This window comes from Trichomonas vaginalis, chromosome V, assembly GCF_026262505.1.
Source record: "Trichomonas vaginalis G3 chromosome V, whole genome shotgun sequence".
NCBI classification, from domain to species: domain Eukaryota; phylum Parabasalia; order Trichomonadida; family Trichomonadidae; genus Trichomonas; species Trichomonas vaginalis.
The window spans coordinates 8,992,770-9,019,297 of NC_067207.1; the positions used below are offsets into that span (position 1 = coordinate 8,992,770).

At 32.5% G+C, this 26,528-nt stretch overlaps 17 protein-coding genes and 1 pseudogene across 18 annotated transcripts, besides 5 other annotated features; 6 read left to right on the forward strand and 12 right to left on the reverse strand.

Moving 5' to 3' along the window:
• The first annotated feature begins 368 nt into the window (after positions 1–368).
• Positions 369–564: a mobile genetic element.
• Positions 565–1,033: 469 nt separating this feature from the next.
• On the forward strand, positions 1,034–5,131 carry TVAGG3_0303560 (uncharacterized protein; the record flags this gene model as incomplete). Its single annotated transcript, XM_001581069.1, has 1 exon — positions 1,034–5,131. The coding sequence occupies one exon, from the start codon at positions 1,034–1,036 to the stop codon at positions 5,129–5,131; it is 4,098 nt and encodes a 1,365-aa protein (XP_001581119.1).
• A 667-nt stretch (positions 5,132–5,798) lies between these two features.
• On the forward strand, positions 5,799–6,847 carry TVAGG3_0303570 (FAS-associated protein family; the record flags this gene model as incomplete). Its single annotated transcript, XM_001581070.1, has 1 exon — positions 5,832–6,764. The coding sequence occupies one exon, from the start codon at positions 5,832–5,834 to the stop codon at positions 6,762–6,764; it is 933 nt and encodes a 310-aa protein (XP_001581120.1).
• Positions 6,848–7,159: 312 nt separating this feature from the next.
• On the reverse strand, positions 7,160–8,662 carry TVAGG3_0303580 (uncharacterized protein; the record flags this gene model as incomplete). Its single annotated transcript, XM_001581071.2, has 1 exon — positions 7,197–8,588. One exon carries the CDS (start codon positions 8,586–8,588, stop codon positions 7,197–7,199), a length of 1,392 nt encoding a protein of 463 aa, XP_001581121.1.
• A 1,437-nt stretch (positions 8,663–10,099) lies between these two features.
• TVAGG3_0303590 (uncharacterized protein) lies at positions 10,100–10,312 on the forward strand (the record flags this gene model as incomplete). The annotated part of the gene is made up of 1 exon (XM_001581072.1): positions 10,100–10,312. One exon carries the CDS (start codon positions 10,100–10,102, stop codon positions 10,310–10,312), a length of 213 nt encoding a protein of 70 aa, XP_001581122.1.
• A 647-nt stretch (positions 10,313–10,959) lies between these two features.
• Positions 10,960–10,997: a terminal%2Cinverted (terminal inverted repeat of MuDR-5_TvMULE4 transposon ID:TVAGG3_0303600).
• Positions 10,960–11,381: a mobile genetic element.
• Positions 11,382–11,769: 388 nt separating this feature from the next.
• Positions 11,770–11,950: a terminal%2Cinverted (terminal inverted repeat of Maverick-1A transposon ID:TVAGG3_0303610).
• Positions 11,770–26,528: part of a mobile genetic element that runs on past the window's edge.
• Positions 11,951–12,277, reverse strand: TVAGG3_0303620 (uncharacterized protein; the record flags this gene model as incomplete). The annotated part of the gene is made up of 1 exon (XM_001581073.1): positions 11,951–12,277. One exon carries the CDS (start codon positions 12,275–12,277, stop codon positions 11,951–11,953), a length of 327 nt encoding a protein of 108 aa, XP_001581123.1.
• TVAGG3_0303630 (uncharacterized protein) lies at positions 12,462–12,698 on the reverse strand (the record flags this gene model as incomplete). The annotated part of the gene is made up of 1 exon (XM_001581074.1): positions 12,462–12,698. One exon carries the CDS (start codon positions 12,696–12,698, stop codon positions 12,462–12,464), a length of 237 nt encoding a protein of 78 aa, XP_001581124.1.
• Positions 12,747–13,187, reverse strand: TVAGG3_0303640 (repellent protein 1 family; the record flags this gene model as incomplete). Its single annotated transcript, XM_001581075.1, has 1 exon — positions 12,747–13,187. The coding sequence occupies one exon, from the start codon at positions 13,185–13,187 to the stop codon at positions 12,747–12,749; it is 441 nt and encodes a 146-aa protein (XP_001581125.1).
• Positions 13,218–13,544, reverse strand: TVAGG3_0303650 (uncharacterized protein; the record flags this gene model as incomplete). The annotated part of the gene is made up of 1 exon (XM_051229588.1): positions 13,218–13,544. One exon carries the CDS (start codon positions 13,542–13,544, stop codon positions 13,218–13,220), a length of 327 nt encoding a protein of 108 aa, XP_051099318.1.
• On the reverse strand, positions 14,259–14,792 carry TVAGG3_0303660 (uncharacterized protein; the record flags this gene model as incomplete). Its single annotated transcript, XM_051229589.1, has 1 exon — positions 14,259–14,792. A coding segment is annotated over one exon (534 nt), but the record flags the coding sequence as incomplete, so codon positions are not given.
• On the reverse strand, positions 14,820–15,254 carry TVAGG3_0303670 (uncharacterized protein; the record flags this gene model as incomplete). Its single annotated transcript, XM_051229590.1, has 1 exon — positions 14,820–15,254. The coding sequence occupies one exon, from the start codon at positions 15,252–15,254 to the stop codon at positions 14,820–14,822; it is 435 nt and encodes a 144-aa protein (XP_051099320.1).
• On the forward strand, positions 15,300–15,560 carry TVAGG3_0303680 (uncharacterized protein; the record flags this gene model as incomplete). Its single annotated transcript, XM_051229591.1, has 1 exon — positions 15,300–15,560. The coding sequence occupies one exon, from the start codon at positions 15,300–15,302 to the stop codon at positions 15,558–15,560; it is 261 nt and encodes an 86-aa protein (XP_051099321.1).
• On the forward strand, positions 15,585–16,243 carry TVAGG3_0303690 (uncharacterized protein; the record flags this gene model as incomplete). The annotated part of the gene is made up of 1 exon (XM_051229592.1): positions 15,585–16,243. A coding segment is annotated over one exon (659 nt), but the record flags the coding sequence as incomplete, so codon positions are not given.
• TVAGG3_0303700 (organellar and viral DNA polymerase type B) lies at positions 16,580–17,063 on the reverse strand (the record flags this gene model as incomplete). The annotated part of the gene is made up of 1 exon (XM_051229593.1): positions 16,580–17,063. A coding segment is annotated over one exon (484 nt), but the record flags the coding sequence as incomplete, so codon positions are not given.
• TVAGG3_0303710 (organellar and viral DNA polymerase type B) lies at positions 17,970–18,915 on the reverse strand (the record flags this gene model as incomplete). The annotated part of the gene is made up of 1 exon (XM_051229594.1): positions 17,970–18,915. A coding segment is annotated over one exon (946 nt), but the record flags the coding sequence as incomplete, so codon positions are not given.
• On the reverse strand, positions 19,858–20,350 carry TVAGG3_0303720 (organellar and viral DNA polymerase type B; the record flags this gene model as incomplete). Its single annotated transcript, XM_051229595.1, has 1 exon — positions 19,858–20,350. A coding segment is annotated over one exon (493 nt), but the record flags the coding sequence as incomplete, so codon positions are not given.
• Positions 20,836–21,276, forward strand: TVAGG3_0303730 (uncharacterized protein; the record flags this gene model as incomplete). Its single annotated transcript, XM_051229596.1, has 1 exon — positions 20,836–21,276. A coding segment is annotated over one exon (441 nt), but the record flags the coding sequence as incomplete, so codon positions are not given.
• TVAGG3_0303740 lies at positions 23,975–24,685 on the reverse strand (annotated as a pseudogene). Its single transcript has one exon. A coding segment is annotated over exon 1 (711 nt).
• Positions 25,362–25,864, reverse strand: TVAGG3_0303750 (integrase core domain containing protein family; the record flags this gene model as incomplete). The annotated part of the gene is made up of 1 exon (XM_051229597.1): positions 25,362–25,864. A coding segment is annotated over one exon (503 nt), but the record flags the coding sequence as incomplete, so codon positions are not given.

A 26,528-nucleotide genomic window follows, 5' to 3' on the forward strand; every position in this document is an offset into this window, starting at 1 on the left:
TAGATTTAATTATAATTAGGAAAAAGTTAGTTTTGAGAGTACTTTTCATAGGCATATAGAATGAAATCTTCTGAAAAATAATATCACATAAACTCATATTATTTTCTAATATATAACTATTTTATATAAAAATCAAATTCAATGATCTTAAAAGCGAAGGATAAACCTCAAAATTTACGAATATAATGAGTGGAAATATAATGCTTAATAAATAAGATAATAAAATAAATTTATACGTAATTACTTTCATTTAATATGCTTTATGCTGTATAATATTGATTAAGAGGCATTAAAAGGTTCCATAATCTGCTTTTATATGCAAGATTTTTGATAAAAATTTTAAATTTTGAAAAATGATGAGAAAAGGAAAAAAAAGGTAAATGAGAGCAAGAGGAGGGAAAAAAAGAAAAAGAAAAGGAAGGGAAAAATAAAAGAAAGAAGGACATATAAAAATTTAGATGCGCATTCTTAATGCCGAGGCGGCTTGCCGCCGAGGCGCGATTTTTTTAGGCCTCTACGGTAACCCGGCAATGTTTTTTTAAATCTTGTACAGCCCTATAAATAGATAAAATAATTAAGAACAACCCATTTAATTTTTAGCAAAAATTCCAAATTTTTTCAAAAATGAAAATTTAAATTGAAAATTCTAGAAAATTGAAATTAAATTTTTAATTTTAGAATTTTTTTGGAATCTCGTGAAACAAAGAATCGTGTTCAATCAACTTCATTCATGAAGATTCAAATGTTTTGATACTTAACTCTTTTACTCAACAAATTTCTTGATTAAATAATAGTTTCTGCAAGAAATTATGATATAACTCAAAGTATATAATTGATGAATGATTGAATTAACATGATAATATCAATATCAAGCTCAAATTATTTTTAATCAACAAAATCATTATTAAATAGATTTACATATATACAAATGATGAATTCTTAATCAAGATTGGTAAAATAAATTGATGAGTTTGATTTACTAAACGGTCACAGATTGCAAAATCTGAGGAAATTTTGATTTTTTGAGTGTTTGATGTCTGAGAACTCTTCAATTTCTTCAAAGAAGAAAGGGAAGAGACGTCATCACCACAAAAATACTGAATCAGATACTCAAAATTCTAACGAGATTGAATCATCTACGCAGAAAGATTTCCTTAAAGCACAATGGATTAGTTTTATGTCCAGAATCGTATTGAAAACCAAAATAAACAATATGAAATCGCTGCAATTCTATGATTACTCGACTAGAACGTTCGCAAATTTCAAAATGTCTATTTATTTTAATAAAATGAAACGGAAATACAAATGGCACAAATTAGCAACAGATTTAGTACATAATAATTGCATTAAAACAATTAGATCAATCGAATATACATCACCAGAGAAAAATTGGCCAATTTTGTTACAATCGGCTGTAAATTATATTCACAATACGCAAATAGCTTCAGCTTTCAGTGAAAGGAACGAAAATCGAAAATTACGACTGATTTTGAAAAATTGGAAGCTCGTGACAATAAAACTGAGATTTACAAGGAGCTTCGCCATGGACAGATGGGTAGAGTTTGTTGAGCGAAAAATGAAAGCATATAAACAGAAGATGAAACAAAACGCTTTGATTTCTTACAATATCTATCAAAAATGGCAACAATTCAACTCACATCTCGTTTTAAAAGATACTCACGATACATTAGTTATCTACAAGCGTAAATACGATACAAAAATCGCATTTGATAGATTTGCTTTTAGAGTTCATGAAGCTCACAAGCGAGAAGTATTTAGAGCTGGAAAAAGATGGCTAGAAAAACGAAAATGGTGGTGCAAAATTGCTGTTAGAGTATTAACACTAAATTCAATTCAAAACTGCAGAGTATTAAAACATAGAGACGAAGTTTTAGAAAAATTCAAAGCTCTGAAGGAGTCTTTAGTGGTTTCTCGTAGAAGAAAAGCTTTAATTAACGCTCGTACGAAACTTGATAATATAATCAAGAATGAAACCAGAAAAATGTACTTAAGAAAGTGGAATGAGAGAATGCATATTGTAAAGTATTCAAAGTTATTCGTTAAATCTCATTTCAACGGAATTCTTAGAGATTATTCGAAGCATATACAAAATGAAGCTGCAAAGAAGATCCAGCATACTTTTCTCGATTTCCAACATAGAATGCGTGAAAATGTTCTTATTGTTCGCAAAGCATTTCTCAAATGGCAAGGAATTTCTTCGAAATTGGCGTTACAGACTCTTGAAGTTGTTCCAGAAATGGATTTGAGACTCAAATCACCAATAATTGATACACTTGATATATTCAAACCACAATTATCCATTGGTTTAGATGTCTTTGATGATTTGATTAATATGAAATACGAAAACAACATGATATTGGCAGACAAAGTTGGTCTTGATGCAAGAGAAATGATTGATGATGTATTGTTCATTCCAAGAAAGTATCCTTTTCTTCCAAATATTGATAATTTTGAAAATGTTGAAATTCCTCTCGATACAACAAGTTATGATATCGAATTTGACTTCTCAGATCTTGTCTGCCCACTTCTTAACGTGGATCCATTAATTAGACGAGGAAACAGACCAGAGATTCCTATCAGTGAACAATTCTTGAACAAATGCACACAACAAACTCGCACAAGAAAGCTTTCACTTGATGAATTATTTGATAACGAGGTAAATCCAATTGAGTCATTGGCTCAAACTAAATTACCAAAGGTAATTAAATGCATGACTTTCGATCCAACAGATTTATTAGAAAAACAACCAGAACCACGGTTCGCACCAATATCAAATTACATAAGCGATGCTTTAATTCCATTGCAAGCTGCAAGATTTAACATTATTTTCCAGTTAAATAATAATTCATATAATATCCTTGATAATAGCTTTGAAAATGCCATTATTAATATCGTCAGACATCACTTTGTGTTCAAATTTGATGTTTTGCAAATTGATATGGAATTATTCAACACAAATGTATTGGATTCGATTGCATTTTCTACATCACTTACAGAAACAATCAGACAGGCAACAATAAATTCAATTAATTCCAATTTGCAAGATTTGTCTGAAATTACTAAAATTGCAAAGCCATTGCCTCATATTGAGTTCTCATTTACAGATGGATTCGATGGAAAACCAGTTTCAATGCGCGTTAGAGATGTCGAAGTTGATCCATCTTTCGGAGAAGAATTAAGAATTTCAGCTTTACGAGAATCACTTCGTGCTGCTACCGGACATATCTCTGGAATCGATATTAGGAAGGTTGATCCTATTATAACAACCAATTTCCCTACAAACTTCTGTGAAAATGTTTTTAATGAATTTAATCTTGGCCAAAAACTGTTTGATTTTGATCTTCCATTCGAAATTCCAGAAGACATTCCATCAGATGACCCAGATAAACTCGAAGAAGAGGAAGAAACCGTTTCTAAAGACCAAACAATTGATGATTCTAAACAAGATACAATTGATGACATAAATATTTCAATAAGAGGAGCAAATATTTCCCAGAATTCAACACTTGATCCATCATCTATTAGTAATTTAGAAGAAGAGGACGTTGATTCACCAAAACGAACAAAGATTCCAATTATTAGTTTTATAACTAATGTTCAGAAAGCTAATTTATTATCAGATGGTGAAGAAACTAAGACAAATACAAGTAGTTATGATGATGACTTCAAATCTCATGGATCATCAATTATTTATGACATCAAAGATGAATTGTTTGATCAAAAACGAGATCCAAATGTTCCTGTTGCAGAAGATCTTGATATGCAATGGATATTAAATGGAATTGATTTATCATTAACTGCTGAAGTAATTGCTCGAGCGAATCATGCAGTTTCTAAGACAATTGGATCATTATTCTTCCCAAGTGTTGAAGAAGAAGACTTAAGTTTATCAGATCCTGATTTCCATTTCGAAGAAGAATCAGAGAATGATGATATTTCATTCCCGCCAATAATGAAATCATTGCCTAAATTTGATAGTGCGATTCTTAATCCAGAAGAATCAATTAACGATACAACAACATCTGATCCAACAATTACAAATACAGATGATCATACAACAAGTGACAGTACAATTGCTAATATCAATATACCAACAACAGGACCAGATTCTAGACCACAAATTTCAAAGGAACCAGAAAATCAACAACCAACAAATATCGAACTTCCTCCAATCACTGTTTTCACTCCTCCTTCAAGTCCATTACCAGAAGACCTTCCATCGCCACCTCCATTGCAAAAACCAGATCCTATTCCAGTATTACCACCTAATATCTCTGATAGTTACAGCGACAAAACAATTGAAAACATCAAACAAGAAGAAGAAGAAGAGGAAGAAGGAAAAATCGAAAACAAAGTTGAAGAAAAAATCAAGGAGGAGGAAGAAGAAAAACCGGAAGCTAAACCCGTTGATGTTAAAGTTGAAGAGGAAGAAGAAGAGATACATGAAGACAAGAATGAAGAGGAAGAAGAGGATATTGATTTCGATCAATTCATATTAAATGATCTAACCAATGTTTTGATGGAATCAATGAAACTTGCATTTCCACAAAACCAAGAAAATGAAAAACCAAAACAAAAGAAGGAAGTTATTCCAGAAGAAGAGATCAATGAAGAGGAAGAAGATGAAATGAGACAGTTGTTGATTGATGCTATTGATTTTGATGATTTAATCAATACAGTTGCAAGAAATTACAAAGAAGAAATTAATGAAGAAGAAGAAGAAGAGAATGTTCCAAATTCTGAAATGTTATTGAAAGAGATGAATTTAGATGGAGTGATCATTGATGCATTTGGAAAAGCATTCGATTTAGGTGTTGATTATGAAGAAGAAGAGGATTATGATGAAGATAATGTTCCAAATACAACAGAACTCGAACCATTCATTGAAGAAGATTCTGAAGAGGAAGATGATACTCCATTCGGACCACCACCAAAAACTCATGCAAGTAGTAGCACTGATATAGATATATCTATAGCAGATTCTTACGATAATAATTCAAATGATAATAATCTCAAAGATATGCTCTCAAAAGCCTTGAATGATGCTATCACCGAGGCAACAAGCGATTATGTTTACAGATATAGAGATGTTTTTTCTCAAAAGAAATAAATTTTGTTTGTATTTTTGATTGTAATTCTCCAAATTCTTTTTTAACATATCAAATAGAATATAGACTAACAGACTAAAGGAAAATACAGATACAAAGTGATTTACTGACTCATATAACAAGACATATTTTATATCCAATTAGATAAAATCAAAAAAGGGTTAGTGTTATCGATACTAATGTTATGACGAATAGAAATTGTAATATATGGTAGCTTGTTGATTAAAATATAATGGTCGGACTTATATTGAAGGAATTAATAGCCAAAAACGAGAAAATTGTTGTTACTCATTGTGATAATCATAACTCTAAATCAAAATGTAAAAAATAAGGAAGGAAAAAAAATTCTCTAAATTATTTTTGAATTTTAGGGTGGGTTTAGGAGATCAAAAGCACGAGCAATCAACCGCTGTAACACCCATTTATCTCTGCCTTTCTAAGGGGAAATGGAAAGCCATTACTCCGCTGGTTATAGACAGAGTTCCGAATGACAAAACCGCCGACCAAGCCACGTTCACACAAATCTATTGAAATCTTTGAAAACTCATTATCTAATTAATGTGAAAAACGAGTTTATTTGAGTGAAATCAATTTAAGAGTAATTTTTGAAATTTCAATTGAAAAATCAATTTTGGAGAGAATGAAAGTGAACATCATATTCCAGTAGTTTATTGCATGATCATTAAACCAAAATTTTTCAAAATGGAAGGTGACGCGCTGATTGAGGAAAACAAATTCACGGTTATGGTTTTTTTGAAGAAACTCAAACATAGATTCCAATTCGGTAGTCTACCATTAGAAAATGAACATTATAATGTTCATAATGACTTCTCTGCTTCTTGGGGTTTTCAATATGATTCTCACCCGGGTCCTATTGAAGAAGCTCTTGTAGATGCAAAGAATTTGAATCGCTCATTATTTATCTTCATATACTGTCGTGAAAATTTAGTGACCCAACGCGTAATTAATGTTTTATCTTCAGATTCAGTTTCACAAGAAATGCAACGCAGCTTTTTATTCTTACCTCTTGATGTTACAACACCTGATGGCATTACTGTTGCAAACATGCTTAAATTCCACCAACTTCCTTTAATCGCTTTAGTTCGTCCACGCGGAAATACTCTCGCTTCATCACAGGTATTCGTACAGCATGAGGGATTGATCGGTGAATCGGTTTTACTTTCATATATCAGAATTGAGCATAATGAACCAGACAATAACCAAACAGAAGTCGTAAACGACCAGGATGCTGCCTATCAAAGAGCTCTTGAACGCGAGGACGAAAGAATAAGACAAGAAGAAATGCATCAAGAAGAAGAACAAATGCAAGAAGAGATGAGCCATGTTCTTCAACAATCAGTTGATGACGCCTTTGCAGCTTTACCGCCTCCACCAACGACAGGAGAAAGAGTTATTGTCAAATTCCAGTTTCCAAACGCAGATGCAAATCAAACAAGAGCTTTTCCACGCGATGGACCAATTTCAATGTTATTTACATTCGCTAGAAAGTTTGTTTTCCCAGATGAATTTGTTCTTAAAGCTGGATTTCCACCTGCTGAACTTGAGGAAACAGAAACGCCTATTTCTCAGACTATACAAGAAAAACAATTCGTTTGTTACGTTGAAATTCAATAAATTATTTGTATTGTTCTTATTTTTAAATTAAATCGGAAATAATTTTCTATCAAAAACAATTTCTCACTTTGTTACGAATAAACTTATATATAGCAACTAAAATGGACTTCATTTTAGAACAATATTTCCTGAAATAAAGTTGTAATTTGATTTTAGAAACAAGAACTAACTATTAACTCATAACAGTGATATGATAACAATTTACAGTAATGTGTGGTTGGCTGAATATCATGATATGTTGTTCATCAGTTGATTGATAAATAATGAATTAAATGTTTTCTACTTTAACGCAAAGATCAGATATTGTAAACTATAAATTATATGTTTTATGCTTAATGTTATCAGTAATAGGAATATCTCATACCTAAGATTAGATGTTTCATCAAAAATTTCAAATAAATTAAACACTTTATAGACAGAAAAACAATAATATTAGATTGCATGGCATTGATTATTAAATAGTTCTCTATATTCCTGTTTCCTATTGTATTGATGGATTGCAACAGGTTTATATTGTGCCGAACCTGATGCGAATTTACCAAGTGGCTTTAGAGGCCAAAGATTCGTTGCATTACCAAACAGAAGATTCACTCCAATTGACCTAAAATCTTTATCAATTGTGATATTCAAATCAATTTTCTGCGGGATTTTGCTTCTCAATACGATATTATATAGAGTTTGATCATTAAGTACTGGTTCGCCAGCTATCCATGTACTTGATACTAGAGATAAAACTTTCCAAACAGAATCTTTATCTCCAGCAAACAAACCAAAACAAATCACATTGTTATTGCCAAAATAATTGATATCAAAACCAGGAATTTTCTTTGCCCAGTTGAAATTATATATTTCAGTTCTTAGTATAATACCTTCATCACTGACATGGAGTGATTGATCATCAAAAGTAAAAGGATCTCCTTGGAAGTATGTATCACCTTGATCATAATAAAGAACTCTTCCTATTTCTTCTTTACATCTTTCTATCACATCTTTAATAATAAGTATCCTACTAAACATCAATTGGTGCTTGTATTCATTATTATCCATTCTTTTTCTACAATTCATTTTCGTAGGAATTAAATCAATTCCGCATTTAACAAATTCATTGGATAGCTTTTCATCAGAAAACAACAAAATCTTCCCTTTATATCCTCCCGTTCTTAAACTTACAGCTGAATATGGTATATTATTGGAGCCTATGTTGATAATAAATACAACATCTTTCTCATTCGATGCAATTTCGCTGTTTTTGACTGCTGAAAAATTACAAAAATTGCATTTTGAAAAATCAATTTTCTTTTGAAGAACTTGTTTTACTTTGTTGATATCATATTCCATGAAATTCAATTCTTCTTCAAATGGATATATCTTAACTGATAAATCTGTAATTTTAACAGGAATAATGACTCGAATATCGTTATAAACATAAAATAATAAAATTAAATTTGTTAAGAAAGTTATTCCAAAATACTTGTTCAAATATTTATATGATAGGATGGTTATTAACATACTGATAATTAAAATTATTGAAGTTTTATTTGTTGTATTTTGATCTTCTGAAAAACTTTCTTCATCATGTATAATTTTAATATTAATTTTATCTGTTTCTTCCCAATCAGTGATTGCACGAAATAGATATTTATTTGAAACAAAATCAAATTCTTTAAATTCGTGAGTACGTTTGTTTAATGCATGAGATTTAATAGAATTACTCTTGTATGAATTGACTGCAAACATTTTATAAGGAGAATTAAACTCGGGCGAGATTTCGATTGAATAAATTTGAAATTTTGACTTGCTTGATATCTCAATTACCTGAGACATGTATGAATTTATATTCTGTTTGGTTATGATTGGATTTAGAGTCTGTCGAAATTCAACATACGTGAGAAATAAAAACGCTTGAATCAAATTATTTATTAAACGATTATTATTAATTCAAAAGTTTCTATTCACCAATAAAAAGAAAAAATGATATTGATAATAGAATCTATGATTTCGCATTTTTCTTTTTGAAATAAATTCAATTTCCTTTTCAATTTACTCTTTTTGGGATAACTTCTACTCATATATGAGCTGTTGTAATAATGACGATAATTTACACAACAAAGCCAAATAGATAAATCATGGTTAACTTTGTCAATATTAGGAAAACTAAAAGTGTTTCTAATCATTTTAGATAAGTGCATCACAGGGAACTCACAAAATGATTTCAAAAGCTCGTATAAGAGGACTTTAGTTAAAGATCATATCCATGGATACAACACACATATCAATTGAACTTCATTTTACGGGTGAAAAAGGAAGTTTCATACTCTTTAAATCTTTGATTGAGTGTTACTACAAGAAAGAAACAAAGAAGGAAATAGGATATACTCGGCCAACATATGCATCATGAAAGTTGGATAACGAATGATTCATTCCACTTCTTTCTAAATCATATATAATGGTGAATTACACTCATTTAAGCACCAGAAAATGATCATATTGAAGATGTTAAAAATCATTTATCATTATTCGTTTGAAGAGATGCAAGAAGCGCGAAAGGATGGGTACTAAATAAGAAGTCATCTTGAAGTTGTTCAATATTTAATTTCTATTTAAGATAAGACAAATAGAACAGATTATTTTGTTGTTTTCATTTTCTATAAGATCAAGATATTAATGAAGCAATTACAGACAAATAGCTTTTAATTAAGTAGAAAAAACTTATGAATAGGACGAAACAGGCTGTCTTGCTTTAAATGTGGCCAAGAGATAATTGTACAGATAATATCGGTATTTAAAAATAATTTATAGAAAAATACTTCTATTATGCTATTACATGTCATCCTATGGACTGAAACCATGAAAACAATATAAAAAATGTTTGGTAATTCATAAAAATATGTTCTATTTACTAAGCTGAAGATTATAGTGGATGAAAAATTTATAAATCACTGTTAAGATATCAGGTTCTATATTTGATTTAAGATTTCAAAGTTAAAACTAGATTTCCTTTCACTTCAAAGATATTTATTCAATGAAATCTAAAAACAAATATATTAAATATTACATTTACCTATTTTCTTAACAAAATCATGTTACGACTTTCTGAAAAATCACACTATTGCAAAATTTTGAACCTATCCATCTGAAAAAATTGCGTGCCTGTACAAATTTTGAATATATCGTTACGACTCAAAAAAAACTTAGCATCATGATTGTTGAAACATGACTTGAGTACATTTTTTTTTCATACAATTGTGAAAAAAGTGTGATTTCAGTAATAATTTGAGAAATGAAAAAATTTTGGAATTGAGACAATCCGCTTTTAGGCAAAATCATTTTTCTTGATGTCTGGATACAGCAGAGACGAGTTAAATCGTATGTACTGCGATTCAAGTGTTAGTGCTGAAGAATACAATGCCTACAAGAGACGCCTAGAAGAGTCTGAACGTCTTCAAGAGACAAATGATTACACTGGCGATTGCACAAGAAAGCTTGACCGTGATCATGAAGAAGAATTCAGAAAACCAAGCAAAAATGATGACTGCCGAATTGGGTGAATTTCTTACTTAACTTATTATTTGATTAGTTTTTCTTAGTTAAAATTTGATTGTAAAAATATTTTGATTTTTTTTTCTATTTTAAGATAATAAAATCATGTATAAGATTGGGGTATATTGGAGCAGTTAAAGAAGTAATTGATGAGAACGGGTATACTACAACCATTTGCGCATCAAAAATAATCTTCTTTAAGTTGTAAAATCTTACCTCGGATGAAATATGAATAATTAAGGGAAGTATTTTTTGTGCCAGCGATTTTTTTTAACTCGTATTGAAATCAAATAGTCCAACTTTAACACACCATTGGGAAACAAGCATTAAAAACGATTTGAAAGTTTGCAGAACACATTTTTATTCTTTTTGATGTGTAACAAATAATCTCTCAAAATATTTCACCTTGTTAAAAGCGGAAATATTACCATGATGGACGTTGGCTATTGAAATGTCATGGAAAATAACACAGTGCATGAAAATATCATGTAATATGAGATATTGGATAGTCAACTAGGATCAAGTAATATAAAATCTATTATACAATAGAAGAATGCTGAAAATAGATATGAGTATTCACAATAGTAGACACATTATGAATCCCAAAGCTGTCTAATTGATTTCATTATTAAAATTTAAAAAATAGGAGAACTTCGAGAAAGGGACAGACTAGCCCATTGTCACTTTTTAATTTCGCAAATGAACGCTTATGGAGTGGAGTTTTTGGGTAAATCTGATTTGCTTATAAATGAAATAAAATCAAAAGAAACCATATTGGCATTATATTATGCAAAAATAAATGATCTTACTTAGTACTTTTAAAGTTAATTTCAGAAAAAATTTGACACAATGGTATCCGGCACATACAAGTGGTGTACAACCAAAATATAAGTTGGTTTAAACATATATTGCTATATCTCATGATCTTACTTAGTACTTTTAAAGTTAATTTCAGAAAAAATTTGACACAATGGTATCCGGCACATACAAGTGGTGTACAACCAAAATATAAGTTGGTTTAAACATATATTGCTATATCTCATGATCTTACTTAGTACTTTTAAAGTTAATTTCAGAGTTAGTATACATATCTTGGGTACGGCGGCACTGCGTTCCACCTTACCCAAGATAACGGTTTGACACTTTACAAAACCGCTAATGTATATTTTACAACACAAACACAAACACTAACTTAACCTTAAATATTTACAAAACCACCAACCACTTCACCTCACCAACATTTCGCTAACGACTTCACTAATGAAAAAATAAACGTTCTCACTAACGTTCCCACTAATGTTCTCATTTACAAAAGTATTGCAGCGCTTCCCATTGCTGTGCTTCACACAATAGTTCATATTCTTCAGTATCGCTGCTGTCACTCCAATCGTCAGAGTCAAAGTCACTGTCAAAATAAATGTTAGTAAGTTTTGACAAAGCTAATGAAACACGCTTACCGTTTGTAAGTTAGTATACAAGTCTCGTGTACTGAGGCACTGCGTTCCTCCGTACGCAATACTTGTGAATTTGACACTTTACAAAACCGTTAACGTATATTTTACAACACAAACACAAACATTAACTTAACCTTAAATATTTATAAAGCCGCCAACCACTTCACCTTACTACTGTAAAAATAAACGTTCTCACTTACAAAAGTATTGCAACTCTTCCCATTGCTGTGCTTCACACAATAGTTCATATTCTTCAGTATCGCTGCTGTCGCTCCAATCGTCAGAGTCAAAGTCACTGTCAAAATAAATGTTAGTAAGTTTTGACAAAGCTAATGAAACACGTTTACCGTTTGTATCGTATGCTTGTATAAACTTTCCATTCTTCATTCCTTCATAAACGCTCAAACTAACTTTACCCTTTCTCCCTCGTATCTGATAGAATGTATTTTCACGAGGAACGAAGAACAAATTCTTGAACTCATGACCGTTGTAGTTTGTTATCTCAATAGTTTTCGTCATTTATATAAAAATAAACTTAAAAATAAAATAAAAATTTTCAGTAAAAATATAAAAATAAACTTAAAAATAAATGATATCACCACCCTCACACGTATGAAAACATAGCACAAAAATAAATTTAGGTGAAGTGGTGAGATTTCACCTCTTTTTTCACCTGTTTTTTCACCCACTTGAATTCATTACTTTATAACTCTCTTCCTTTCTCCAACTCTTCTAACTTCTTCTTAAGTTCAGCAATGTTGTCCTCATGAAGTTTAATCTTCCTTAATATACCTTCTCTATCTAATGGTTGCTTTATCTTTCTAAACTGAACTCTACCATCCTTCATAGTATGAACGTAAAAACCTTCTGGAACCGCTCCTGATTTAATGTATTCTACCAAAAACTTTTGTTTCATTGCTTCAGTGACTTTAGTCGTCATTTCAATCAAATAAAAATTTTAATATTAAATAAAAATAACGTTATTTTTTCAGTAAGGAAACGCAGGAGTTTTACGATTTATTTGAGGAGTAGGTTCTGGTTTAAATGTTGGAGTCGGTTTAGGAGTTGACTTTTGAACAGGAGTTTGTACTTTCATAGGTTCAGGAGTCATTGAAGGTGTTGTTTGTGATGGTGTCGGAGTTTGTTTAACTTCAGCTACTTCAGTATTATTTACAACATTTGCTTTATTTCTTTTCAACATCATAACTGCTCCTGCTGTAGCTAGCAAACCTAGTGGGAGACCATATTTTATATAAGGACTTGACCAAATGCTATTTTTGACAGGAGCTGGTGGAACACCTAACCTTGGTGAGACTGCTCTTTGCCATTGTGCAGCTCGTAAGAAATATTCAATAGGTGCTCCATAATCGTTTGGTAAAGTTTGTTTCATAGATGGTGAAGGTTCACGAGAGCTTGATGAAGAACTCATTTATAAGCTTTAAAAATAAACGTTCATCCTTTATTCCTCACTGTCGTCCGTAGCTAAGTTATAGTCATCTAATCTTATTATTGGGATTCCATTAGCACGCACCTGAATGGCAAAGCAACAATCCCTCATAAATCCAATAAGTGGCTTTGGTACATTTTCAGTTGCTAGTTCAATAGGTCCTTTAACAGACAATTTGTATGTTATTGGAGCAGTAGATGTTTGACCTTGCTGGAAGCAAAAGTCCACTTCTGTTGGAAAACCACATAAGAAATGTGTGTTGTCATAGCTATCCCATTTATGTTCCACACTACCATCATCCACCAATGACCTCATAACATCTTCATTAAATCCTATCATATCATTGTTTGTATTGCAAGCGTTCGCAACCATTTCATAAAATACAGGTCCATATGATTTTTCAGGTTCTGCAGGCATATTTCCATAAGCTCCCATGGAAAGCTGAAGATATTTAAACTTAGGGTTCTCAAAATTAACATAATAGTTGTCTTTCTTTCTAAATAGTGCCCAAATACTTTTAACATTAATAGGCGTATAAGCTGCTGTAAATGTTGCACTTGAACTATCTGTATTCTTTGAGAATGAACCGTCCATAGGAATCCAATCCATAACTTTAACAGGAAAACATAAAGCCTCGTTTGTATAATGTTCTACAAGTTCTGTATAAATGTTAGGGTCTAAAGAGAATGACTTTGGATGAATGAAACATTCATTAAAATCCATCTTTGTTCGAAATAGTTGCTGGGTTACAGTTGTAATAGTAACTGTTCCACTAGCTTCTACTGCCTTCGTTATCATAGTGAATGGTTCATTCCATGGAACAAATTTATTTGTCGGTGGATTTGAATCTGAAGCAAATGCAACTTTAAGAGTTGGATTGAAAGCAACGATATCATTTACAGATATAGATGTGCATTGTAAGGCGTCGCTACTGAACTTTACTTTAAGCTGAATGTTTCCTGCAAAAGCTGGAATAAATCGAATAGCTTCTAATGGAAGGAATCTTCTAACAGGAATTCTTAAACGAAGCTTAAAATCAAATGATTTTCCTGCTGTAATTGGACCACTAACAATTTGTCCTGTTCTGCATGTTCCCGAATGACTCCATACATCTTCATGTCGAGTCTTTGAGAAAACATCTACTTTCTTTATTTGTTCGGTAGTTTGTGAGTTTGAAGTTATATATGCTTCTTCTCTTGCGTTGTCTTGAGAATATACGATACGACCATTTGCAAGGATTTGATATCCAGCAACTGCATAGAAAGCGTCATCGAAACCAATCCAAAATCCTGGTGGGTTTGTTTTATTGGAACCTGAACCAATTTCTTTATCTACAATAAATTGACCTTCCATTTTATACGTAATGAATGTATTGTAAAGGTCCAACATATTTTCACCAGGAGGTGAGAGATTGAATGTTACCCATGTGTTATCTTTAGCAGTTCCAGGTTGTGATGGAATCTTTGCGTCAGAATATTTTCTATTAGTGTCACCAATTTGAACTGCATTGTCTATGATATCGAAATATGAGCGAATCTGATGAATATGCTCTGCTGGAGTAAATTCGTTTAGCTGTTCGTTCTGCATGTATTTACTTCAGATAAAAATATCTATTTACTTCATTATTCTCACTCTTCTTCTTGGTATTCGTGGTGGAAGTTGTTTCTTGACATTTTCAATGAACTGTACATTCTCTTTTGTCTCAACTTCTTTCACTGGCGGGTCAGGGTTCTTTGACTCGGTTTGCTTTTCAATGAAATTCACGAACTTTGCAATAAGCTCTTGGTTCGTTATTGAAAGAACATCTGGCTTCTTTTCTTCTTGTTCTATTGACTTTTCAGTTTGAACAGAAGGTTTTATATGGGCTTCGTGGGCTTCGCCCTTGCCATGCACCTTAATGTTGTCGCTCTCTGTATTCGCTAATGGAACCTTTCTTTTTCTTACATATATTTTACCATCTTTACTCTGACTTACATAATAGAAAGGATGTTGTATTCCTCTGGCGTCATTTAATATAATAGACTCTCGTTCTGATTTTGACAAGCTCATTTTACATCGGTTAAAGTTTTAATTTTGTTTTTTATCTACAGTCAAATGACTCAGACAAGCCCTACGGACAAGACCCAAGGGGTCATAGATGTTGAAGCATTGAAGAAAGAAATTCGTGAGCAAATTTTATCCGAACTGAAGGAACAAAAACAAGAACAAAAGCCAGAGAGACCAAAGAGAAAACTTAGTGAAAAACAACTTGCTGCATTAGCTGCTGGAAGACAAAAGAACCCACGTTTGCTGGCAAAGAAAGCTAGAGAAGAAGCTGAAGCAAAAGCTAAAGAAGCTGAAGCAAAGAAAGAGTAAATGGTTTATTTTTATCCGAACTAAATGTATAGACAAATACCTTTATCTGTTGCGTTCAGTAGTGAAAACCCTGACGTCAAAATAAAGGGGAACAGAGTAACGTTTAAGTTTCCAACAGACTGGATTGTGAACATAAATGAAGAGAAGTACATTGGCATAACATCTATGTATATAACACGTGCTTTCAGAAAGGTTGACTTTATACTTCAAGTCGAGATAGAAAATGACGAACAGTCTTTAAGCGCCCAAAACATTCACATATACAAATACTTTAAAGACGATACAACATTGTTGCAATGTATGATTTCATTTAATGAGATGTTCGAGAAAAAGTTCAACATTGAAGTACAAACTTTACAGCCTTTACGTGAGTTTCTTGCACAACTGAAAGAAGAAGGTAGTCAGCCACAACTTATAGACTTTCATTATGAATTTAATGAAAATGAAGATGGAACACATGACTGTCAGTTTGTTATATATTCACCATTCAATGAAGTCGCTAAAGAGAAAAAAAATCCATTACGTATAAGATTTCAAATCTCCGAACCAAGTGATGATTTTAAGAATGTTTTCAATTATGATGCAATGCTTCCGAGGAAAAATGAATTTTCAAAGATTGTAACACCTGGCATTTGGGATAGAAAGCAAGCAATACTTTACTCTAATATAGCCAAAGGCGTTGAAAATGAGTTCATTGGTCATACAAGAACTTCACCACTTCCTAACCCTAAATACTATAAATTAACTGGCTTCAATCGTGAGTTTTGGATAGACATGTTCTCCACTCATGACCATAACTGCCCAGTGTTCTTACCTCCAGATGGGAAGGACTGTCTCTACATTGAAGCACAACTCTTAAACTCTACCATCGCAGTATTGTAAAATCTACGCTAGCTTTATTTTTATCACGAATGACCTCATTGCTGACAAAAATAAATGACCTCAGAACTTCAACTTACGAATAAAGCTTGTTTTAGTCGTTATTGAAAAGTTGAACTTTTCAGCAAAGCAAGGTTGACATGACTTACATAAGTCGAATGCAATCTCTTGACCATCATGAAGTGCTTTGTAAAGTTTCATTAAACTGAACTCAGAGTCTTTGTCATATGTTCCAACAGGTATGTGAATGTTCTTATCTTCATTGTAATAGCATTGTATAGCTTCAGGAAACATTTCATTAGCGGTTAAAGCAATAACATCTTGCTTCACGCCTTTCATTCTGCAGTGAAATGCAACTTCATTTAAATCATTCGTGAGTAAGTCTATGTAGGTCTTCTTTCCACAGAAAATACTTTTATAAGCTAAACTTTGTTTTCCAGGTGTTATTTCTGCAAAGTCGCTATGAAATTGACCAAGGTTCTTTCCTATAAGTTCGCGACCATATCTCTTCTTAAACTCTGCTGCAAGCTTTGGGATGTCTTCATTATATAAGTGCATACTGTCGGTATCCTGGTAAAAGATTTGAAGTCCCATGTCCTCTGCAGTACAGAATACTTCATTCATAATACGTTTTGACATAGACAGAATATTAACACCAAGTGGACAGAAGTTAAAGTGTCTGCAAATGCTTTTCGTTAGCTTGAAAATAGTTTTATCTGAACCATCCAAACCTTCGAACTTCACTATATGGTTGTAATTTCTTATAGCATATCTTATAGCATCTTTGTCATTTACTATGGTTATTTTTGACTCAATAGGAGATAGAATAGTTTTGCCATAAATGCTGTTCAGAATGAGTTTTATAATTTCTTGTAAGGGGTTTCCTTCTTTCTTATACTTTAACCTTAACTCAAACAACTTCTTTACTTCATCTCTTATTCTCATATCTCTGTTTCCATCGTAATAGTATCCTTGCAACACTTCACATTTGACACCTTGATATTTTTATGAGGTCTTGTAATGTTATTATGGTCAACATACATGAGACAGCAAGTGTTTGAACTTCTTGGAACGTTAAGTTCTGGATTTAGTTCAGGGTCGCAACTATTAAATGAAAGTGTCTGGGTATACCAATCTCTGTTATCTTAATGAGAACAAAGAAGCCAGACATAAACTTTTCACCAATGGGTTCCTTTTGGTCATCATCGAATAAATGTCTCATGAGATACTCTGTGCTTAGCATCTCATCCTTCAATACTTTTGGAATTCCTTCTAAAGTATACAATCTTGCTATAGCTGAAGGATATAATGAAACAGTGTCGAAGTCAGCAATGAGTTTCTTTTTGCTCTTTTGTTTCATGTTATCTGACAACATACATCTTCCACCTTGAATGCATCTCGAAATAAATTCTCTTGGTTTATTTGAGAGGTCATAAAGATTTCCATTCGGGAAGTATACTCTGTTCTCAAACAATTTGTTAGCAATAGAACAAATACTAACGTAGTCATAAACGTTTAAATCAAACTCTTTCAATAAGTCATTGCGGAACTTTACAAAACCTTCTCTTAAAATTCTTACATCTTGTTTGCAGTAAAACGTGCTATATTTTTCTAAGTCGAAGTGGTTTTCATCTATTCTGCAACCTTTGATGGAATCTATGTTCTTCATAAATGTATCTGCATCATGGATAAACTTACATGCTTCAGAAATGACACCAGTTCTGTTGTCATTTGCTAACAAAACACTGCTGTAGTAGTTATATGGAAATACTTCTTTCGGTCCTGTTTGTAAGTTAAACATAGCAGGAAATAGTTTAAGCTTCTTATTTATAACACTGTAAGAGTCTTTTATAATAATTGCCCGTCCTTTATATAAGCCAGTTATTTGCATTGTTCGTGAACCTTTAATGATGGGAGTTCCTTTCACTTCTGTCATGTGTCTTAAGATGAAGTTTATGTCATAACTGAGGTTGTGAAAATATATTAAACTCTTGTCAGGAAGTCTTTCCAAAAATTCTGTTGCACAGTTTTGACCCCAAATGCTTTCACTAACTGAACCATCTTCACTGTCATAACAGATGTTAAAAGCTTTATGAAAGCCATCCGTACTACACTCAAAGTCAGCAAAGAAAACGTGCTCAGGTATGAATTTACATTTAGCTTTATTTACTTCTTTTGACTCTGCTTTCTTCTTCAGTTGTACACAATACTTTGGAGCATATGTCAAATCTTTAAATGGTGCAAGGTTCTGTTTATATAAGTCAGTAGTATATGTGAAAAGTTCTCCATAAGAAATAGGTTCGAAATATTTGCACTCCCACAATGTTTTCATAACATCCCATAACGGTGTTGTTCTATCATAACGAACTACATATTTATCTTCTCTCTTTGTATAAATCTTCATCTGTTTCTCAATGTTCATTCCACCACAAGCTTTGAGAATTTCTTTATAGTTTCGAATGAAGTATGTTGTCATTGGTAATCTTTCATTTAGCATGTAGTGGTCTTCAACAAGAAGTAAGTCAATAGTTCTAACAGTTTCGCATTCTTTTGGTATATATCTCTTTATTTCATTATGTCTTGAGTCATTGAAATAACCAATGGTAACATTAAATGATATACCTGTTGCGTCAGAAATTTCTTGTACTTTACTTTGAGGAAAGTCTCTAACACGAATGACTTCTCTCATGTGGTCAATAGTTTCTTCATTTACTCCAGCCTGAATGCAAGCATAAACGAAACAATTGTCCTCTGTCATAAGTGTTGCAGTTCTTTTGTTCAGTTCATTGAAGATTTGGTAGCGTTCAAGATTTATAGGTAATGTGCAAAGATACTTCCATAACTGACCGCTTCTCTTCTTATAAAACTTCTTTTCACCATTATCTTTCCAAAAGCTTTCTATAAGTGCTGGGTTTCCTGTTTGCTTAAGAGCTTCCAAAATGGCTTTCTGGTCATTTGTCAGTGTGCTTTCATCTCTATATGGTCTCTTTTTTGGTTTGCCTTTCTTTACATCTGACATCGTTAAGCCTTCATATTCTGTTAAATCATACATCTTTATTTCGGTAAGATTCTTTATGTTTGTCAAGAAGAAGTCATAGTGCATTTCAACAATACCTGGCATTTGCTTCTATCTCTGATATAAAGTTCTCCTTCAAGAGCTGATGTAGTAATGTTCCAATATTATTGAGGTTTAACGTAGAACATTCATACTTTCCACCAAGTTTATAACATACCATCCATCTCTGTTGGGAGTTTATTTTAATTTTCTCTAAGAGTCTCATGAAAACCTTACCAAAATGTTTGTGTAAGTAGTCTCTGTTTGGTTCATCTAAAGCTTCGATGTTAAAGTCAATGAGTCTATTGCCTGACTTCACATTTCTCTTCCTATTCTCTTCATCTTTCTTTAACCATCTCTCACCTTCTTTTGGTTTGTCGTCAATGGAACGAATGACATCGTTAGCTTTGCGAACTTGTTCTATAGCACTTTTAAACATCTCTCTTCTCTGTTGTTTCAGTGTGTCATCTCTCTTTCGTGTTTCACCAACGTTTGCATTTGTTATGTCAAACATTTCTCTTCTTACTTCATGTGGTACAGCTCTTCTTGTTTCACCAACGTTTGCATTTGTTATGTCAAACATTTCTCTTCTTACTTCATGTGGTACTGAACGTCTATGATATAAGTCAATAGCAATGTCATTTAAAGGAAATGCTCTTGCATGGACTTCGTCCTCGCCGCGTTGCGGCTTTATGAACTCATGAATTCTATCATAACTTATTGCACCATTATAGTCATTGAGGATGTCAGCGAGTGCTTTTTTGTTTGTTGCGTAATGCTTTGCAACATCTATATTAGCTTCTGTAAGAAGTTGTTTTATTTCCGAGTGTTCTAACTTAGACAACTTCCGATACATCTTTAGTAGGAAATAAAAAAATATTTTTGAAAAAATAAACTTAGAAAAATTATTTCTTTCTATATTTGCCATTCCGAACTTCGAAAAGATGTTTTATACCAGCATAGAATTTTTCTCTAGAGCTTGGTCTTATATTGTTTTCATGACAATATTTTCTATATTCTTCATATAAAGCCTTTTTTTCATACATTTCATAAGGACAATCTAACCAGAATAGTGCATATCCAGTTTCGTTATCTAGGTCTCTATATGTTTCTTCTGTTTGTAGAATTTCGCTTTCTTCTATTTGTAGAATTCGTTTCTTTCTCTATTTAGTTCTATGACTATATATTGTGGCTTAAAAAGATGTGGGCAAGAAGGGTCTGGCGCTATGTAAAAAGTTAATTTTTCTGTCATCTTTTCTATCGCGATAAAAAATATTTTTTGAAAAATTAGATTACATTTTTTTAAGTTATTTTTCAAAATAATTTAATATTTTTATTTTAATGAAACACATGCAAGATTGCAAGTTCTTTTCATACAATGCTCTCGCTACTGCCATCAAGAATGAGTTCAATGGTTCTGCAAACGTCAATGTTATCTTTAACAAGAAGTTTGTGAAAGAATCTAAGTTTGGTCAGTATGTCAGACCATTAGCTATCGTCATTGACCGCAAACGTTATACTTCACAAGAGTTAGCAGTAGTTTTGAAACAAAAGGGTTTCTTCGTGAATGTCAAAGATACACACTATACTGTCATAAAGAACTCTAACGTTGACTTCTTCAGTATTGCTTTAAATCTTTCCGAACAGAAAGAATATAAGAAGGGTGAAATAAATGTGAAATATTATCCTTCATCTCTGAAGACAATAACGAACAAAGATGTTATACAAAAGTTCTTACCAAAGGTTGAAGAAGCTTCTATTGACATTGACGAAGGAAGTGAAAATGGTTGAAGAAATTGACCCTGAAGCTATTTAACCAAAAATATATTTTTGGTGAAGAAGGTGAGATTTCACCTGTTTTTTCACCTCATTCTCTCTTCGTTAATGTTGTCGTGACTTCTTCGTTAATGTTGTCGTGACTTCATTCTTCCTCTTTGAAGTTATCGAAATATTCTGTTATTTTTTCCTTCAGTAATGGTAAGTCTTCTTTGAAGGTAAGTATTGTGCAACCTTGATGTCATAGTGTGTTTGAGGAAGAGTATTTTTGACAATTTCTTTATTTGCTCATTCGGTGTCATTGAAATCGGTAAGTTTTCACGATAGAACCAGTTTCTGTCAGATTTGTAAATCTTAGCAAGGTCATAAAAGCTCTTGTTGTTTCTTCTGACTAAATGCAACATAACCATATCTTTATCTTCTTCTTTCTCCAACTCTTCAGTATATATCATATACTTATAACTCTTTTCCTTTCCTTTTGGTACTGAACGTGGTATTCTTTTCTGTATGCTTTTGTCTTTGGATTCAATGACTTCATCTTTTGCTTGAAGTTTCTTTTCCATCTCTCCACGTTCTTGTCTGTGAAGTTCGTCAAGAAGTTTGTAAATATTCAAGCATAACGTGGTGAAGCCCACATTGCAACTGCATTTACTAAAAGTCTATGAACATAATATCCTCTCAAACCGTTTGGCAATTTTTCACGGTTTTCATAGAGTTTTGGCGACTGGGATTTTTTACCTACTCGCTGTTCTTCACTGTTTTCAGAAAAAAGTACGTCTCGCTGTGCTTCACTTAATAGTTCTATGGTGCTTTGGTTCCTAAACCAGTCTTTAGGAAGCTTAGTATCTGGAGCAAAACAAGCCGTCAAAATACTTTGCATTTGGTACATGTCGTCTTTGACAGAACGAATGAGTCTCAATTGTTTGTTATACTGTATGTATTCGTATTCTTCATTTATGACTTCATGAACGATAGCAGTTGTTGTGTTCTCTAATGTTGACATATCTGTCTTTACATTCCGGATAAAAAAATAAATAAAATAAAAACTAACTTTATTTTTTTTGAGATAAACACTATTTCTTCACAACATTAAATTTTATCCTGTATGAAATGACTTTAAAAAGATTATTGACTGACTTCGAATACTATCTCATTGACGCACTGACAGACCCTCAAAACTGTGTTGAAAGTTCTTTAAGCTTTAAGATTGAAGGTACGACGCATTTTGTCTTCACTTACGTATTGAAAGAATATGACCGTTATCATAACGAAGTGAATCAAACACTAATAAAATTTGTAGATAAAAAATTGGTTAACAATGAATATTTTAAACGTGAAGACCCAAACACTGCTGGAGATGATGAAGAATACAGACAAGTTATTGAAAAAAATAACGCAAGATTAGATGCAATAGAAAAGAAGTTTAATGAATGTCTTACAAACACGTATGAATATCTTATGCAGTGGGAAGCCAGATGGAAATAAATTTACGTCAAATATGCAATTTATAAAATCTTATGTCGACAGGCTACGTAGCACAGTGGTCTAAGGTGGTGTTATGGAGGGGTCAGGTCTGTGGTTCGAACCGCGACGGCGCCGTATTTTCTTATTTTCTTTATTTGTCTTGTTTGTCGTGAATAAAAAGTGTCATAAAAGTGCTCTATCTTCCACGGGAATAAATAAAAAATTTACTTTATTTCTTCTTTATTTCTTTGTTCCCGTGGAAGAAGGGTTTTTGCCGTTTTTTCTCAGCCGAAATCAACGATTTTTTCATTTTTGGAATCCTTAGCGAATGAGGAATCTTTTCTCTCGTGGAAGCTTTGACCAAAAATATAATTTAGGTGAAGAGGTGAGATTTCACCTGTTTTCTCACCTGTTTTTTCACCTCTTGAACTTTTTATAACATTCGGTCATAACTTCATCAATTTCATTTAAATCACGATTTAAAAACTCATTGACTTCATCTTCAACCGTGTCATCTTGTAATAAGAATATTTTCTTTAGTTTCATGTCAACATCCCGAACAGCACAAAGGATAAAATCATATTCATTTCTTCCGTTAAACATACTTTTTCTTTCTCGTTATCGTTAAATAAATTATTGAAAATAAACAGCGGTGTAAAAGTTATGTACTGTGTTAAATGTTGAAGCTTCACCTATTTTAGATTTTAGGATTCTTTTAGTAAGTAAATTGTTATCGTTCTTTCTCTTTTCCTTATCGTTCATGTCGAATCTGTCGAACCACATATCCTGTATTTCATCGAATTTACGAACTATAGAATCCGTCATTTCCCTGGTTAATGAGGGGTAATCATTATTAATTTTTTCATATAATTTGTCCATATGATTTTCATCGACGTTTCCGGAAAGCATTTAATTAAAGCAAAAATATAATTTAGGTGAAGAGGTGAGATGTCACCTGTTTTTTCACCTCTTTTTTCACCCCAGTTTTTCACAAGCGTTTTACATGAATTGTACGATGTATATTTTGAAATCCTAAACATTTCGTAGCTTCTATTTTCTGTCAGTATGTCAAAAGTTTTAACAATACCGAAGGTTTCTTTATACTTCTTCTTGACGTCAGATAGAAGGAAATCTTCTGCTGTTGGATAGTTTTTGTTCAGAAATTCTAACATGTTCATTTTATCTTCTGCTGGCTTTTCTGCTTCTTTCTTTAAGTCTGCATAGTCGTTTCGCATTCTTTCTATCTCTTTGACTGAGTAGTTATATTTCCTAATTGCTGCCTTACATTTTGAACATTGCGGGTTCATTTTTGCGTTATACATTGAAATAAAACCAGCTAAAACAACTATGGCGTCAATTGCTCTCTTCATCTCAAACATAGCGGGTCTTATTTGTTCGTTCCATACTTTGCCTCTTCTATCTTTATCTCTTATTTCCCAAACAATTTTGCAACTAATGAAACAAAGTTATCGTAAGTCTTAAACTCCTCAGATTTATATATGTCAGAAATGTTTTTATATACCATGTCGCAATCTTTGTCCATAACCTTATGGTTGCAATGAAAACCAAGGAATTCATAATTTACTTTACGTATGAACTTCTTTATTTCTACTGAGTCAGTTGGTTTCACTTCAATTTCGTCGAATTCAGGAATAGTGAGTTTTTGTTGTTGGATTTCAGGCAATTTGGGTAAATGGTCAATAATGTCCTGCATTTCATAAAGATACTGTTCATTTGTTTCATCTTTCGCACTACAGTCTAAATTATTTGTTAAAAGTTCTTGCTTTATCTTCTGGATTTTTGTTTCGAAAGTAAATGAAGAAGGAATGAAGCTTTTCATCTCTACTAACATAGATGTTGGATTCATGACTAACGAGTTTGGTGAAGTTGTTGTGGACAGAGTCCCGCCGTTCGCGGCTTGAATTGTTGTTGTGCCGATTGTTGAAATCATATCTTTTATACAAAATAAAAAATAAATAAAAATAAAACTAACTTTATTTTTTCTATCTTAAGGAAATTCACGAAAATTCAAGAGGTGAAAAAACAGGTGAGAAAACAGGTGAAATCTCACCTCTTCACCTAAATTATATTTTAGGTCATTTACACTCATTTACGAAGAAGTCATGACAAAGCATTTACGATGAAATCTTGACAAGGCATTTACGAAGAAGTTATGACAAAGCATTTACGAAGAAGTTATGACAAAGCATTTACGATGAAGTTATGACAAAGCATTTACGAAGAAGTTATGACAAATTCAAGAGGTGAAAAAACAGGTGAGAAAACAGGTGAAATCTCACCTCTTCACCTAAATTATATTTTAGGTCATTTACACTCATTTACGAAGAAGTCATGACAAAGCATTTACGATGAAATCTTGACAAGGCATTTACGAAGAAGTTATGACAAAGCATTTACGAAGAAGTTATGACAAAGCATTTACGATGAAATCTTGACAAAGCATTTACGAAGAAGTTATGACAAATTCAAGAGGTGAAAAAACAGGTGAGAAAACAGGTGAAATCTCACCTCTTCACCTAAATTATATTTTTGTCTGATTTACATCCAACGAAAAAGTTTAGAAGAATTTTCTTATTCTTTCTGGCATGTTTTTATCTTTCCAGTACTCCCGCTCTAATGGTCCCAGATGAGTTGGTTTAGATTCTCTCAAGTTCTTAGATGGTATAACATCTTCAACGCCTCCTTCATATCTTACTTTATAAGTGTCATCGTTTATGTTGTAGTCAAGTATTTCAATAACCACTCCTCGCTTTGCTTCGTCAATGGTTTCAGCAAGTTTGCCATTACTACTTTCGACTAATTTATGACGAGGGTAAAATGCTATGGAGTCGTCAGCAGCTTTTATAAGATATCCATTACCTTGCGTAGAGTCTACGATATAATAATTTCGACTTAACCTTAAACGTTTCTTTGTCAACGGTTTGTCGTCAAGAACTACACGAACTTTTGTTCCAGGAATGAGAGTAAATTGTGTTGAATTTCTGATATTTTGTGTTTGACTTCGTTTCTTTTGTATATACTTTTCTTCTTGTTGTTGTGTCATTGAATTTGGTGTATGTCCTGTTGTAGAATGTGTTGAGGAATTGTAAACTTCGATGAAATGTTTCATTGTTTCTTCGGTAAAGTCTCGCTCTTGATTTAAATCTCTGAGAGTCCTTATGAAGCGGTTAATGATACCGAGTATGTTATGGTTATGGTCTTCAGTAGTGTAGTGAGTTATGTTATGCTTAATGAGAAATTCTGTGATTTCGTTGCTGAGGTATGCACCGTCTTGGTCTGATGTTTAAAATACTTGGGCTATGTTCTGCTACACAACTTTTGTAAAACTCTTAACACTTCATGAGTTCCTTTATTTCTCATTATATACGCAAAAGCTTTGCGAGTGTTAACATTAATGAAGATGAGGAATGGTTTATGTCCTCCTTTTCTGCTTTGAATGAGAGTGTCAAATTGGTATGCGTCAGGAGTGTTGGAGTAAATTGGTAAAAGTAGTCGTAAGGATTTATTTTTGTTTGATGTACAACATTTTTGTCAAAGAACCTTTTCACTTCAGCTCTGTTAGTAAATCCGAACTCTTTGCAGCTTCATTGAATTTCTTAAAAGACTCCATGGATGTTGTTCGAATACTTCTTTCAAGCTCATTTATGTAAAGTTAAAGATTTTAACCAACTCGTATCCAAGCGTGCATTGTTATATAAGGAGGCATATAATCTTTTCCATTACTGCTGGGTCTGTAATACCAGCTACAACATGTGTATGATTTCCTGCAGTTC